A 17230-nucleotide genomic window follows, 5' to 3' on the forward strand; every position below is an offset into this window, starting at 1 on the left:
TGATCAAATGGAAAATCACGTTATGAGTGGCGTGTAAGAGATAAACGCGCACAAAAAAGATTCATCCTTGCCCACCCTTCTCGCTCTATGGAATTCACACGACCAACGCACGCATGCAGTTAATTCTATTAGTTTTGGTGTAAGCGCTCGGGTAAACTGTATTTAGGTAACAGATGCTGCATTACATCCCTAATGGTAATAAAAATATGTACGCCCGGCTAAGCAACAGGTCATTCCGGAAAGCCGTCACAAGGAAAAAATTGGCCTTCAAATCTAAAATGTGAGAATGTTTTCCCCTGTTTTTCCCAGTAACATATGAGCTCCACTTTCACGCATTAAACAAGGCTTATGCGTCTAGCAAAAGTTGCACACAGTTAAAAGAGATCACGCAATAAAAAAGAGAATCATTACTGTGATATGGTCACAAACCCAACCAAATCCATTGATTATTGGCTTAATGGTCATTATAGTGGGTGACGATATAAAGAATTGATCATGGATACCGTTGATTGCTGAGCAAACAATTTCCACTGCAGGAAATGATCGGAGATCAATATCGCTAATGGAGGCGATAATCTAAGGCCGAAATAATAAATGGCACGTTTTCCCCCAGGATTGTCCTTAATTTTGAACGACTGACGGACAAGTTTTCAGTGAAGCTTGGGTGGGGGTGATGAAATGTGACGAGAAAAAGGAGAGAATAAACGCTAGGGGGAGAGAGTGGATGGATGGAGAGGCGACCACGTAAGGAGTGAAAGTGAAGGGTGAATAATTTATCGAGGAGGGAAATCGAGCTGAGAGGACGAGGGAAGCGTTTGCGTGAGGGTGCTCTGGATTTTTCGGACCAATGAACACGCTTATTTCCGCTCCTTTTGCGCTTCCCCTGCAATACCTCGTTGCCTCTCGTAATTTTGAACTAGTAAGGAACCGGCGGGGAGAAGCCACCACCACCAGAAGTCTTTTTCACCTGGGGGATGAAGTTGAGAATGGCTGAAAATAATTACTGATTTTGACCTCGTGTTGTCTCTTGTGAAATGAAACACTTTCATTTTTTTTGTTTGTCAAAGCTCCATCAGCTCATTTCCACTGTATGGGAAGAATCTCTGACAGGTCAGGGTGTGTGATAGTCTTTCCTAGACATGTGCTTTTTACTTTCGAGTCCATCTGTGGGATAAAGCTGATATAACTTTAAAAAAATCACCAGACAGATGGGGGTGTTATCATCAGAAATGTGTTATTATTGGTAATATCCGCCCAAGTTAGTTCCATAATGAATAAAATTTGAAAGTTATTACTTTATTTAACGTATTAAGGCGAGTCAACCGAAATTATGAGGAGATAAAAGCGTAGGCAACGCATATAGTTTTTTCTTGAGTTGACGGCCTAATTTTTCCATTGTTGGACTGGTATGTAATGTGACCATGAGAATTGAAGCATTATGGTACTATAATCAAGGGAACTATATTATTTACGAAGGTGACCCCAGAAGTACCCGGCCTGGCCTAGAGATGGCCTTAGTTGTTCGCAAAATATCACTTTATTAGAAAGTATGTAATCTATAAAGCATATGCCTTAAATTTGAAGACGCTAAATTGTTTAGTATTTGTTTGGCAGCTATCAATAATGAACGTTTTCAGTGATTTTGGGAAAATGGAGAAAATTGATCATCGTTATGTGGTACAATACTTTTATATGAAAGGCCTCAGCCAAACCAATATAAAAGCTGAACTGGATTCTGCTCTGGGTGAGTCTGCTCCTTTGTTTACAGCAGTAAAATATTGGGTAGCAGGGTTTAAACGAGGGCGTACGAGCTGTCAAGACGAGCATCGGATTGGTTGACCAAATGAGGTGACGACTCCAGAAACGATGAAGAAAATCCACTAAGTTATACTGGATGATCGTTGAATGAAAGTGCACGAGCTGGCAAACATAGTAGGAATTTCAAAAAGGGCGATACAGCGCATATTAACTGAACATTTGGACATAAAAAAGTAATGTAGGCGCCACGTATGCTCTCTCTCAAGCAAAACCAATGTCGTGAAGACGTTTAAATTGAGTCTTTAACAAAGTTTCACAGCAAAAAAGCAGAGTTTTTCCGTCGTTACATAAACATGGATGAAACATGGATCCATTACTTCACACCCGAGACAAAAGCATCAGCAGGCAAGGTCATGGCGTCGGTTTTTTGGGATGCGCGTAGTATAAATATCATTGAATATCTTTAAAAAAGAAAAGCTATCAACGGCGATTATAATGCGAACTTATTGCAACGTTCGAGTGAAGAAATCAAGCAAAAACGTCCGTCTTTGGCTAAGAAGAAAATGTTATTTCATCAAGACAATGTACCAGCTCACAAATCCGTTATTGAAATGGCCAAAATTCATGCATTAAAGTTTGAATTGCTACCTCATGCACCCTATTTGCCATACTTAGCCCACTTGGATTATTTTCTGTTCACGAACTTGAAAAAATGGCTCAGTGGTCAAAGATTTTCCAACCGTGAAGAAGTGGTGTCGGCAGTTGATGGCTTTTTTGAGGAGCATGACAGTTCTTATTATAAAAAAAAGGTATCAAACTTATTGAGCATCACTGGGAAAAAGGTACATAGCTGAAAGGAGCTAAATACATTTTTTTTCCAAAATTTTTGTGTTTTCTTTGTTGGGTCGGGTACTTCTGGGGTTAGCCTCGTATGGCACCATAACCAAGCAAGGTTCAGTCCGAGGGGTTTAAATAAGACGTGCTTTAACGACTACAGGAAAGAGAATCAGTGAAATATAATTTTTTGACAGTCTCTGCCTCACTTTCCGATATTAAAAGTAAAAAAAAGAGAAATGGGGTAGTGACAAGCACGGTGATGTGGTGGTATGAAACATCTTCCAAATCTTCCAGCGTGCAGAGTAACATGAAATGGTTTACGAACTGAGTCATGATCTGAGATGGAATTGGCACCATTATCTGCAAAAATTGACAAAGAGGGTTACACAATGATTCTGAATTTCCATTCCCCCTTAATTTTCTATGGAATCCCGGAGACAGGGCGAACGGACCGAACGCTCCCAAGTGGGATTGAATCTGGTCAATCAATAGTTCTTAATTTGATCTCTTGATAGTAATGGAAGAATTGGTTTATTGAAAGCCATTTTAGAACTTTTTAGCGAAATGGATTTCAGTTTGATCTGCACAAATTTAAATTGCACCAATATGTTTTTTCTTTTTGGGTTTGAACAGAAATCAATATCGAGATTGAAATCATGTAACACAATTGAGACAGTTACTCTTCAGAATAGTCTTTAGTTTACTACAATTGCTTCAATAGAGAATCATTTGATATGAAATGATAATATTCGACAATAAAATACTCATTTTTGTTAACTAAAATAACCATCCAGCGTCAATTATGTAGAGCTTTTTCTAGCCTCTATGTCACGCCTATGAAAAGGAGAAAATATGTAATCAGCTATATATTGCCATAAATATATCTTGTATCTTCTACAAAAATGGATGAAGAATATCTTGACTGCCGATGGGGAGTTAAAAACTATGATGGAGGTGATAAAGTAAGGCAAACGAGGAAGGGGAGGATAAGGATAGACGTGTTGGGCAGAACGAAGGGAGGAAGGAAGTATACGGAATTACAGAGCGGCTTATTGTAGCGTCAGATGTCAAGTTGTGCGTTTTAGAAGAGGCAAGGATTTGTTTTGTTTGTTTTGTCGGTTTTTTAACCTATGTTATCCGGTAGAATACCAATTATTGAAAGTAATTTGATTCAAATGTCTTGGTGACTGTATTCAGTTTAGTGAGAAATCATTGATATACATTTTTATAAGCTGAAAAAGACATGTCAAACGATTAACAAAATAATTTCTATAAATTTTTTCTCATAACTTCAATTTTGTGTCGAAAATTTAGGTAAAGAATCTCCGTAGTGATTGGGCGGGCGCCAAGAATTGTAGGCACGATGACAATCTATTTTTCTCCGCATCTGGTACAGCAAGCTTCTGCGAAACTCTCATCTCAATATTTTCTTTTTTTTCCAGTTCTCTCGACGGTTTAGTTAGTTTTGTGGCCAGGTAGCATGGGTGAGGAAAACGATTCTCATTTCAATTTAATTTATTTAATTAATTGAATCAAAGTAATTTGCTAAAAAACTGTCTGTTTTATCACCTGCAGGAGCTGAAAAACGAACGAGAGCTTGATTGGGATAAGCGATCAATTATCCAATTCTGGCGAATCGGCTGGGCTTGTCATATTTGCAATTACTAAAAGATCATTTTGTATTAGCCGTGTAATTGGTAGTGAACTGCATACAAAACGAAGTTATATTTCATACCAATCGTACATTATTTAAATTGGAGCTTAGGGAAATATTGATTCAATTCTCATATTGATAGATATTAGCATATGAGGTAGGTCAATGGCGTTAATAGCTGTCCACACACAATGTTTTATGTGAATGGATAACGATAGATGCATTTAAGTACCATAAATACAGGTAGTTAGTGATTAATTTAAAGTAAATTGAAAAACTAAAAATTTGATTAATTAAGAAATTTTAGCATGACAAATTGCATCAGCGTCTCTTTTATGAACCTCAAGTACTTTGATAATTTCATAGATTTACTCAGGTAAATATGAAAAAAGTTTTAGTAGTCGAAAGTGAAATAACCGATTTTTGTAATATCCCTTTACAGATCATAGTGCGGGAAATTTTTCCAGTCATTATTTATTCAAAAGCTTCATAAAGGTAAAAATACCAAGCAATATTATTAAAGTTAGTACATAGAAAAATAAAAGATGTTTCTTGGGCAAAGACAAATGTTGATTCTGTAAACGTAAGTGCTTCTTGTGCAAAGTCATTTGTGATTTAACCAGCTTAACGTAATTTAAAATTTAATAGATTTTAACTGGAGAGCCATTGTCATATCAGTGCTGCTTTAAGATTTCCACAGCACGTTGTTTTCGCATGCACTCAAATCTTTCAGGTGCCTCATTTAACATCTAAGATTCGAAACATTGCTCTCTTCGTACTGTATTTTCGTTTAATGCTTTCACGTAAGTCACAGTGCATTTTAAAATTTGCTAAGAGTGGTTTCCAATTACATCCCTAAGAGATTGAAATGAATATTCAAATTCTTCTCCCAAGTTACTCAAGGAATTGCAAGTGGAGATAAAACTACCACTAAGAATTATCCAAGTTTTCCATGAAAAAAAGAAATGGTGAAGAATTCGATTCTACTTTCAGGGTCATGGCATTCGTACAGAAGGCTGTCGCGAGACTCTACGAGCAAGATAAGTTGGACGTCTTGCTCCGAGAACTTGGCAAGAAGCATTATAGCTACGGAGCGAAGCAGAAATACATTGACGTGAGTATGGAGTAAGGCATCTACACTCATTTTATATTCCATCGCAATTTACAAACCCCTAATATATCTGGATAGACAATACCAGAAAGACGAATTCTAATTTTTGTGAGAATGATCATTTTGTCATCGCTCAATAGAATGTTTATAATTTTTAATTAACCTGGGGTAAACGTTTCAAAATCTAGCTATACATGGAGGACTTCCACTTCAATATTAATCATGTTGATAAGTCCTTCATGATAATTATTACAACGTAAACGTAAAATAACGTAATGGGTATTAAATATCTAAATTTTTCTAATACTGTCGGATTTAAAATATAATTTCGTACAGTGTGAAGTTTATTTCATTCACATTTTTCTTTCTCTTTCTGTTAAATACGCTACAATTAATAATTCATTTGCAGCGGAATGAACAGGATCGTAGTAGTAGTTTTTATGGGAGACGACCGACAGCTGAGGACATTTGTGCCATTAGGGACAGGACGAAGGATGAAGGGTGGAAAAAAAACTCGACGTCGGCATTAGCCTACTGTTAACGGAAGGCGCCAATGGTTCGCCAGCTTGATCCGACGGTCGGCGTATTCAGAGAGCTCTCCACAAAGCGCCTCAAGTAGGGATCAGGATGCCACTGAAAAATCTTTGCCACCACCGGAATTCAAACCCGAGCCCTCTGGGTGGTAATCCAGTACGTTAACCACCGCACCAATTCGATCCCGAACGAAATTGTTATTTCAACCAAAGATAAAGCTGAAAAATTGATGATTTATTTAGTACAAAAAATACTATTGTAACTTGACTCAATTTATAAAGGAAGCAAGATTACCCAATGATAGAGTATTGACTTTTGTACAAAATATTAGGAGACTCAGGTCATTTCCTCACCCTGAGGGACCTGCATTAAAAGCGGAAGACCTGCACCCACCCATCCTTGCAATACTCCTGCCAGCTTAGCATACATATGTCATCCATTCTCAGGGTGAGTAATCTATAGCCGTTTCCCTCACCAGATTGTAGCATGAGGAAATAACGTTCTCATGCATTAATTACTTGCATCAGCAGAACTTTAAGCCTGGGAACTTCCAGTCAAGAATGATTTGCAAGCTCAATAACTGCAGAATCCTCAGGAATATTGAATCTGCCTGAATTTGAACTAGGAACTGCGAGAAAGTTATCTCGCTCGCAGAATTTTATATCTTGGTTGGTAAAGGGGCTGGAATGAGTAAGGAGTACCTTTTCGTAGCTGACCTAGGCCCGTCCTGATATTCGTGATTTCTCGCGTAAGAGTTTCGCCGCAGCATTTTCCTGTGTATCAAACGAGCAGCTGTAAAGTACAATACTTAATCTCTCTCAAAGATCTTAAGTTTATTATAGCCTACAAAGAGAGCGTACTCGATAGATATTTTATTTTACCTAATTAGCCTATTCCAATCGACTACATGCATGGAATTTTAGGTCGTGACAGACCTTAGAGTGCGAATGGAACCCAAGATACCATTTTTAATTAATAATAACACCACTCGTGTGATATCAATTGACTGACTCATAATTTCAGTAAAGATATTATAAAATTGTTAAAGATGATAAAATGATAATTGTCAATTAGTAGTCATCGGGTAGGATTTAACGTTATACTGTAAATTGGAGATTATTTGCAAATCCCTACCAATTTCATTTTTGTGTTTTAGGTACCGAAAGTTAGTTTTCTGCTAAATATGCAAAATTGCATCAATCGCATCAATTGCATCATCGATTAATCACACTAAACGTATGAATGCCTCAAGGACTTGAAGCCAAATCCAATATCTGATCTAACGCTCCGTAAAGTTGTGGAAAAAATTATAATTTTTCCAATAAATATGTATTTATTTGCTCCCTTAGAATTTGAATAAAATGAATAACTTAAGGTTAAGGTTGGGGATTTAAAAACGCTTAATTATGGAAGATATTTAACTTAACAACGTTGAATTTGAATAAGCTGGACATCGATTTGGCAACTTAGAAAACTGGCTGATTTATTATGGATCATCAAAGGATATTTCATGTGACAAAAATACGCCACCTTCCTTTAAAAGACTTTAATATTATCGAAGTGCATTGAACGCGTAAAAAAATAAATATGACACTTTTTACTTTGAAACATTTTTCTTCACGGTGTATTTTTAGATATAAAACTAGTATCTGACAATGTAAATTGAATGATATTACGTTATCAAAATACCATCGTAAAAAATAATCTAATTCCTTTTCCTGAAACTTAGTATTAGTATATTGCAAAGGTTTTTTGCCATCGACTTAACGCACACACTTGATTTCGTTTACTGTGACTGCTTCAATGCAATAACGATAAATACCAGCATGAGAAAAAAAGCTGTTCTTCTATCTTAGTAAAATTGATGATCTACGATAACTACGTGGGAATATATTCCACGGTGCAGCTGAATCACATAACTTAATAAAATGAACACTATTCATGCAGCCACCCTTTCCTTTTCTTCTTTGCCTACGATTGCTTATTCATTGCAAAAGCAAAGAATTTATTACTGATATAATCATTCATTATTAAACCAATCGTCTCTGCTTAAAAGGATGCTAGTACGAGTATTTATAAATGAAATGTTTATCTATATAGTTGGATTTTGTAAGGCAACACTCCTAGAGCCAATATTGATTTTTTGTGGAACCCTATACATCGTGCAACCCGATATTTCGGTCAACTAGGTGATCATCAACGGAAGTGAGAGTTGGAAACCGGGGAAGATAGCACAAACGAAGCACTACCCGTGGTCAAGTCTATGATACATGGTCAAGTTACGGGGCTTAGTTGGAAATTATGCGAGGGCAAACTATTAAATAACAACGATTTTTCGAAGAAATTGCGGGAAATGCCGTAACAGTAACTTTTAACGGAGTCATCCACTAATATGCATTTAAATGCAACAATTTCAGGGCGTAAAAATCATTCGCCTTGGCCGGGATCCGGGATCGAATCCCGGTTAAGGCGAATGATTTTTACACTTTGAAATTGATGCATTGAAAAACATAATTTTCGTACAAAACATTAACTTTCTGACATTAATCAAGTAGAACAATAGATATTATGACAAAAAAGAGTAATTTTGAAGAAAAAGTATCTTCTAGTACTTTAAAGTAATTTATGCTCACCTAGTAATTGCAAAAAAATATAATTAAACCACGTTGGAATTGAGGGTTGCTCTTTGAATTTTCGTGGAACACAACAGACTAGGGCTCGAAAATATTCCCTCTTCTACATTTTGAATGAAGTTTTTTCCAACAATATTGCACCGGCTTTTTTCGAGACGCCAAGGTTGAGGTATACTTTTGCAAAATGGAATTGACCGTTTTCATTAGATTAAAACTACATTGAATATCGTCTGCTCCTAAATCATCATCATAGACTTGTGATTATGCATATTTACTTGCATCGAAAGCGCGTATTGAACGTATCTTTTATAAATAACATTTACCACTCAAATTATTTTCTATCTCTTCCTTAATTCTCATCTGCATTCTCATAGCTCACTGTACTCTCTCCCTCTTGAATAACCTATTAAAGCGAAATTCTATTAAACAGGGTAATAGAAAGAAGGATAACTTCATGTCATAGGAAGAGCCATCGAAATAAACTCAACACTTGATGATTTTATTTGAACAACCAATTACCTTGTGTGATTTCAAAGACATTTTCAAGATGAAGAGTTCCTGTTTTTTCCAGACGTCCGGAAGATAAGTTTAGATGTATCAACAAAAATAATTAACTCATAAGTTGATAATTTTGCCCTTATAAGATTTTGATTATGATATTGTGCATATAAATAAATCAATCTAATATGTATATTATATTTTTATTGTCATATTAGTCACTCTTGATAAATACCCATTCATTTTAAAAATAGAAGAACACACACATATGTGTATATATATATATATATATATATATATATATATATATATACATATATACACCCGACCCACACATATATATATATATATATATATATATATATATATATATATATATATATATATATATGTGGGTCGCGGTAGTCCAGTGGGTAGAGCGTTGGACTGCTGGCCGGAGGGTCCCGGGTTCGTTTCGCAGCTCCACCCAGGCTATGTATGGCCAGGTTTTCGAGTACCAGGATCTTCCTGGGAAATCATAACCGGCACACGGAAAGGAACTGCCCCCCCTACCCTGATGTGTGAATTTCACAAGCCGTCGGGCTTAGAACTGGGTGAACTCTACCATCATCTACCAAACCGACCTTCGGGTTGATTACTGTGTTTATGGTTTATATATACATATATATATATATATATATATATATATATATATATATATATATATATATATATATATATATATATATTTCCTTATATTTCCTCAAATAAGTGTTGCTCGTTTCTTGTAAAGGAATTCATCAAATAGATATTCTGTTCTCTCAAGAAAATCTAATATTGGAACTCCGTTTTCAAATAAGTTTGAGAAGTGTACCAAATTGTGCACCGTTGTCATTACATAATACATTTTTGTTCTCAATTAGGTGTATATGTAGAATTTACAATCCCTCTACAGTAATACGAGACCTTCTTTAAGTCCTTATAAAAGAATGAAACCTTTACCCGAAAATTTTACCCTCTTATTTAATTCATGATAATTTAAATCCTCATTCATGCAGCCTGAAAACACTTTTCTATCATCCCTATCTCTTGCTTAGTTACCTTATGTTTCCCCTTTCTTTGGAAACTTCTCTTTGCGTCATATCTTCGTGTTGAATACGTCTCTTAGCTCCAGTTTAATGCCATCACTTTCAATACCTTATTTTCCTGCATTCTTTGTAGTACTTTCTGGATTTCATGAGCCATTCCTGTTATGATTTACGCTCGTGCTCCTCGGAGTCCATTTGCATGCATATGTTTTCAGGCTTTAATATGCTTTCAAACGAGTATTCCTCGTATAATTTATAACTTGTAAAAAATCCACCGAACTTTCATTAGTCTTTTTAGAATTTTGCTTAATCCATTTCTACATTCCAGCAAATCTAATTTCATCTGCATGCGGAGGTTTTGCTGGAGTAAATACTGTTGGAATGATTTTCTCCTCGGTCCAATGAAAGAAAAGAGGTTGAAAAAATTGTTATTGGACGTAATGAAAATTTCATTAGTATTTTTAACGTAAAGAACGTTATTATGATTCTTTATTAAGTACAACATGGCAGTCATCACATCTGCAGTAATCCATGGCAATTTGAAAATATAGCACGCAATTATCATATCTAACAAGCCTAAATCATTTTCCATATTATATATCTTGCCGTTCTACGCCTATCTCGTTTTGACCCTAAATCATAGAGATCTCTGCCAATACATGATAAGGATCCTAGTGGTTTTCCAGGGGTAGTTAACAGGCAAGAAATAGTCCACTACCTGCCCCCGTGACTTCAAAATATCGATTGTTTAGTAATATCCATACCATAGAAAAAGATAAACGGAAAGATTATGATGTGAAATCTTCACATCAATGTGAAACAATGTATCGTACAAAACAACCAAAATTAAAATTAATAAAAATGATAAATATTGTAGGTATCAGATAGTTGCTAGTAAATCCCACTATCTTAAAATAATTAATTTAAAGACAATTATCAAATGGTATTCATTTCAATGAATTTTGAATCTTTAACTCAGAGAGATGTTATAGCTTATATAAATCTCTGTGTGCATAGTCTAAAGAGTGGAAACTTGTGAAATGTTTCCAACCCGTTACCTGACCATTTACGAGAGTCCTCAATTCTTAAATATATATCTCGTCAAAATATATCGCTACTTCTTGAGTTGTTTGGTCAATGAGATCAGAGGCACTATGCGGTTCAATGTCATAGTAAATGTTAACTTAAAAAAACCAAGAGCGACCAGGAAATACTTCACGCCTCTTATAATTTAAGGCATTATGTCTCAGCAGGTGTTGCCTATCTTCGTGTATTATTAACTTTGATAGAAAATTTACTTAAAATACATTTTTATGGCTGCAAGAGTGACGAAAAGCACCTGGACGATCTACTTTCACCGAATTCCTTATGACATTTTCCAAAATTCAATACATTCTACGACGAAGATCATAATGAAGACCAATTACTTAAATCAGGAAAGTTATATCCAGGAGAACTGTATTCAAGGTGTTGGCAATTATTATTAAGTAATCTACCGGTTAAGGTAGGTTTTGGATGGACACAACTACCAAATAAATATTTTGTGAGTCCTAACAAAACACAATCCATCCACCTACTCTACGTCAAGTCCGTCTACATCTCTGTGTTCTTCCTTCCTCCCTTCATCCCATCCAACATTTATTCCTATCCTGTTCCTGTCCTTTCCTTTTTTGCCTAACATTCTCCCCTCAATCACAGTCTTCAACATCCCACTGCCGATCAATACGCCCTTCATCCACTTTTCCTGCCTCCATAGGATTTCTCCTAACAAACTCCTCTTCTCGCTCACCATACTAGTACTTCCTCATTTGTTTTCTCTTTGGTCAATTTCACCGAATCCATTCTTCTCCACACATATATTTTAAAAGCCTCCTATTTACTTCTGTCATCCTTCTTCAGTGACCACGTTTCCGCGCCGCACATAACTACGCTCTATATAAAAGTTTTAACGAGTGTTTTTTTTTAATATCCTTAGTCAGTACCTGTCATCAATTTTCTCTTCCTTGTGAAAGCCTCTTTGCCTTTAGAAATTCCTCTCCATATCTCACTACCACTTTGAGCGTGTAGGTCCAAAACACTTCCTAGATACATTAACTGTTCTACCTGCTCCAGTTTTTGCCCTCCTATTTTAATGTTTAGCTTAGCCTTTTCTTTCTATAAAATCGCATGACCTTTGTTTTATTAATATTGATTCTCATCCCATATCTATTGCACTGAATTTCCCATTCCCCCAGCAATGATTGCAACCCTTGGCTGACTGACAAACTAAAGCTTGGTCATCAGCAAACCTAACTGATTTTACAAACTCCCTTCCGAATTTCATGCCTATATCCAGTTCTTCCCATGCCTCTTAAATTTTTTCCTTCAGATATACGTTGAAAGGCACCGGTGATGATGGGCAACCCTGTCTTACACCTCTTCTTAACACTGCCCACCAGGACCCTCCATTCCCCTCTCGCACCTGAGCAGTCTGAGACATGTATAGGTTGCGGATTAGCCTCATGTCCCTCCAATCGATTCCTGTTTTCTGCTATATACTCATTAGTTTTTCCCAATACACTCTATCAAACGCCTTTTCGAAATTTAAGAAATAGGCAAGTACGTTCTGATTGTATTATACGAGCATATTCCTCTCAACTAGTGATCTCAACACTGCAATGGCATCATGCGTGCCTCCCCCATTCCTTAACCCAAACGGGATCATCCCCTAAGTAGTAATTTGCCCTACTCTATCTTTTTGTTGATGATCCTGCTAATGACTTACTTACAATATAAGGGGTACATTTAATATCTCCTGGATTCTGAGAGTTATTAATCTGCTTTGAGCTGGACGTCTGCATGTACTATTTACTCACAATTATTCAATGGAATCCGCTTTAGTCAAAACATTTTTTACAGGCCTATGAGAGCTGGATCTTCCGTTATACAAAGGATTAACGATAAAAGTAATGGCAAGGGTAACTTGAGAATTGGAAGGGGTTGAATATTTCAAGGTCATATCGTAATCGTGGGAAAAAAATGAAGGTTTTGTATCGACGGCTTGACGCCAGCCAACACAGGCGTACGATCCAATTTTTTCCGTGCCCTATCTGGATTTCTTGCGGAGATTTTTACTCCCCTTAACTTAAATATCGGCTAATTAGAGAATTATCGGTGACCAGGAAGAGGGCAACCCGACCGGTCGAATATGCGGCCGCGAGGCCTCTCGAAACGCCCCTGATTGCTCCGATCGCGTGATCGGGCTCCATGAAGACAACGACCGGCTTGCGTGGCCCCCTTCGGAATCCGTGGCGATCGGGCCGATTGCAGGGGGATGGCTGAGAGGGAGGTAGGCTGGACGCCGTCATTTCTAGGCGCCTTGGTTCTTCGATTTTGCTTCAGAAGAGGATAAAAAAAATGCCGAGACTGAGAAAAGGTGAATTCGTTTTTGTACGGGCGTTCCTAGTGTGGAGGCACCATCGATCGAGAAACGAACGGTATCTATGGTTAACCTCGGCCAATGTGGGCTGGGCTTTTCAATCGAACTGTATGAAAGGAAATCGTACATACAAACCTAGGCCGAAGTAGAGGAGTTGAATAGGCGTTTTCCTTATGCACCTAGGGGTAGACGTTTAGGGCAACCTTGGGAACGTGCTGCTTGGGTATATTGAGGAGAGAGAGATAAAATCACTGGATTAATAGAGAGGAGCGGTGTGGGATAATTATCATCAGTATATTGCGATATCAGGCCCGAATGTTTTTCAGCTCGAAAATCTTCTTTATTTGGTCGACATCCTCCTTTTCTAAAAAGCCATGGCCTTCACTTCTCTCGTGACCTACTTCGAATATTCATATTTGGTGACGGAGGTAAATGTATTATCTGCTCAGCGTTACATAAATTATTTCCACTTAAGCGTAATTATAGTGTATAAGAACAAGTTTGGCCTAAAAGTAGCCAATTGAAGCAGGGAAAGATGAATGTGGGGGGCAATGGCCTCCTTTGAGGAATATTTTTACTTGTAATGACGTTCAAAATTAGTAGCACTTAAATGTTAGAAATTAATGTTAAATAACTACTGGAACCCGAGAATAAAACTATCTACTGTAGGGTACGCTACATTCTCTAATTTAGTTTAAAAGGTATCATGATTTTCAACTTTGCCGCAGGAAGAGTAGATTTAAAATTTCTGCTCATTTAAAAAATCGGTCGCAATCTTATGTGGTTTTCTACAACCTCTTCGGTTAAGTTGAGGTTTCTCTATATCATCATTAGTTATTTTATGCATGAACTACCATGTAGAACCCCAATTTGGCAGCAAGATACTAGACTTGAGCAGGACCCTTGGTATAAATTCATATTACCCTAAAGCCATGCTGATCTGCGTTTATCCTTGCTTAAACGGAATATGATACTTTTAATCTCTACAGGACTCACAAAGGATGAAACCTTTGATAAATCAATTAGTTGGCATTAACAATAATGACATTTGTATTCGGAATATACGAGGGTCATCCGGAAAGTAGTACCCGTTCGTGCCGCATGAAGTGCTGACGACGCGAGTAGCCGCTGGACGAGGTCAGATAGCTTCAGTGGCTTGTCTGCCTTCTCTGAGCCAAGTTGCGTGACGCTAGCATTGCCTGTGTTGTTTCTGTGATTGTTTACAATGTTTAAAAAAATTGAGAACGCCGCCAGTTGTGAAGTGAGGGCAGTGATTAAATTCCTCAATGCAAGAAACGTTCGCCCATGTGATATTCATCGCCAATTAAAGGAGTTGTATGGAGACAATGTAATGGACGAGTCGTCTGTTCGGCGGTGGTGTCGCAACTTCAACATGGGGAGGGGGAACACACACGACGATGAGCGTTCGGGGAGACCGTCTGTCATTACAGACCAACTGGTGAGCTCAGTTGACGAATTCGTGAGGAACGATCGGCGCGTCACAATTGATGACATCTGTGAGCATTTTCCCAATGTTTCTCGAACAATTGTTCATGAAATTGTTAAACACCATCTGCATTATGCAAAAATTTGTGCAAGATGGGTCCCTCGCGTATCTCAATGAGCTGGCGGCGAAGGACTATGCAGCAGGAATACAGAAACTTGTCACACGTTATGACAAATGCCTTAATTTGCTTGGAGATTATGTTGAGAAGTAGTTTGAAGTATCCTCTTTCAAATAAAATTTTTTATGTTTGTTAATATTTACTTTTGTCTTTTTATTTCACGAACGGGTACTACTTTCCGGATGACCCTCGTAGTATGTGGATTTATCGACAAAATACCCCAAGATTCTTCAATTTTTGTCTTGAATGTTTGCGTAAACTTCTCATGATCTTTCTAGGAATATTGTTCTCTCTCTCTTAAGATAATTGAAACCCTCGGGAAGGGGACGTTTGTTAAATTTTTGTGAAACTGAACAACTGTCAGAAGGAGGACGAGTTATTATTACTTTGCACATCACTTTGCCTTCATTATTGAACTACCTATGCATCTAATATTGCAGATGAATGACGGATTTTGATTCATCATTCCGCATACTTCGAATTTCTCTAAATATTTTTATTGTTGCAGAAAGGTTACAAAATATTTGATTGCATACTTACTCTTGGAACTCTTTAATTGGTAAGGCGTAAGTAAATAACAAATTTATCTCTCAATTGGACTATTCTTTCCAATACTCATGAATTTTTAATTTTAAGCATTTATCAGAATTATAATTTTCTTTGCTCGGAAACAGGTAGTGTGTATGCATATAATATTTAGATGTTTACACTTATATCAATTTTTAAGTTTTCTTTATGCTGGAGAACATTCATTCATTGTAAAATTAGATTTAGATGTCAGGTACTTATGGAATTTTCCAAGATTATGAAAAATACCCTTTAGAACCCGAGTGTAATTGAAGGTGGAGTTCATCTCGTGTTAACGCGTGCTAATTTTGCCTGCTTAAGTTTTACTTTGGAAATTTCCGCAGGGTTTATGCACGTATCTACTAGCCCCTAACAGGGGCTAAACACAAACCTAAGGTTCTCATTAGGATTAATCATTGTATTTGTCTTCAATGTGGATTTCCGACGAAGTTTTAGACGTGGCAAGAGGGATAAGAGTCATTACACGTTCGTATTCAAGACAAACATTTTAATAATGTTCGATTGAGAATTTTAAAATCTTAATTCTATATTTTGAAAATTAAGAGACTTAAAATAAGAGAAAGAGTGCATTTAACAGAGATGGAGTGATTAACTCCCGAGGTGTTTTCAAAGTAAAACTTCTGTTGGCAAATGTAGCATGTGTTAGTACATACAGTGAGTAGTTACGGACTATTAGATCACAATATATTTCCGACTAATCTTCCTCAAGATTGCGAATCCCAATAACTTCTCTTTCTTCACTCTATCTCTCTCTCTCTTTCTTCCGGCCGTTAGCTGATCGCACCTCAGTTCATCGAGGCCATCAAGCCATCGCTGGAGGCGACGTGGTCTGACGAGCTGGAGTTGGCGTGGGTGGCGCTCTTCAACTACATGGGCACCATTATGAAGGCCGCCATGGACATCGAGGAGCGGAGGGCCGCGGCGGCCACGATCCCGTACGCCGTCCCGGCGCAGAACAGCTGAGCGGCGGGCACACGAACTCTAGGCGACGGCGGCTGGGGAAGGCGGCGGGAGGAGTGAGGGGATGGTGGAAGGAGGAAAGGGGGGCAAATTGTGAGGGAGAATGGGCCTCTGACGGGGATAAAGAGAGCGAGGAAGGGACGGGGGCGGGGGGGGGGGCGGATCACCGAAGATTTCATGTGGCGATGCCGCCACGACCCCGGCGTATATAACTTCCCCTGTTTGGGGAAAAATATTGAGATGTGTGCTTTCTGTTGGGAAGGAAACTTGGATTCTTCATCCGACGTTAGCACCTTAGCGATCGATTCACTGGGGACAAGGGGTGATGTGAAGCTACTGACCGAAATTAGTGGACTTTTATCCCTCTGGTGGCTACTGTCGGTCACCGCTATTCTCACTCGGGGGTTTGACCAAGACCTATAACCGGGGAATGCATTGTGATGGGTTTGAAAAGGACAAGAGTGACGAGCTTTTTAACAATTCTAGGGACAGGTTTTGCACTCATTGAGATTTAAAAAAATATTACTTTGGTCGCTAAAAAAACTTA

At 37.7% G+C, this 17230-nt stretch overlaps 1 protein-coding gene across 1 annotated transcript in view; it reads left to right on the top strand.

Annotated features, from left to right (window-relative positions):
• LOC139700253 (uncharacterized) overlaps window positions 1–16686 on the top strand; it is a 110915-nt gene extending 94229 nt beyond the window's left edge. Inside the window, exons 3-4 of the mRNA XM_071598876.1 lie at window positions 5243–5363; window positions 16498–16686. Of these exons, the coding sequence (XP_071454977.1) occupies window positions 5243–5363; window positions 16498–16686 (310 nt within the window). The remainder of the gene's footprint in view (window positions 1–5242; window positions 5364–16497) is intronic.
• Window positions 16687–17230: the final 544 nt, after the last annotated feature.

This window comes from Hetaerina americana, unplaced genomic scaffold, assembly GCF_022747635.1.
Source record: "Hetaerina americana unplaced genomic scaffold, ioHetAmer1.1.p SCAF_10, whole genome shotgun sequence".
NCBI classification, from domain to species: Eukaryota; Metazoa; Arthropoda; class Insecta; order Odonata; family Calopterygidae; genus Hetaerina; species Hetaerina americana.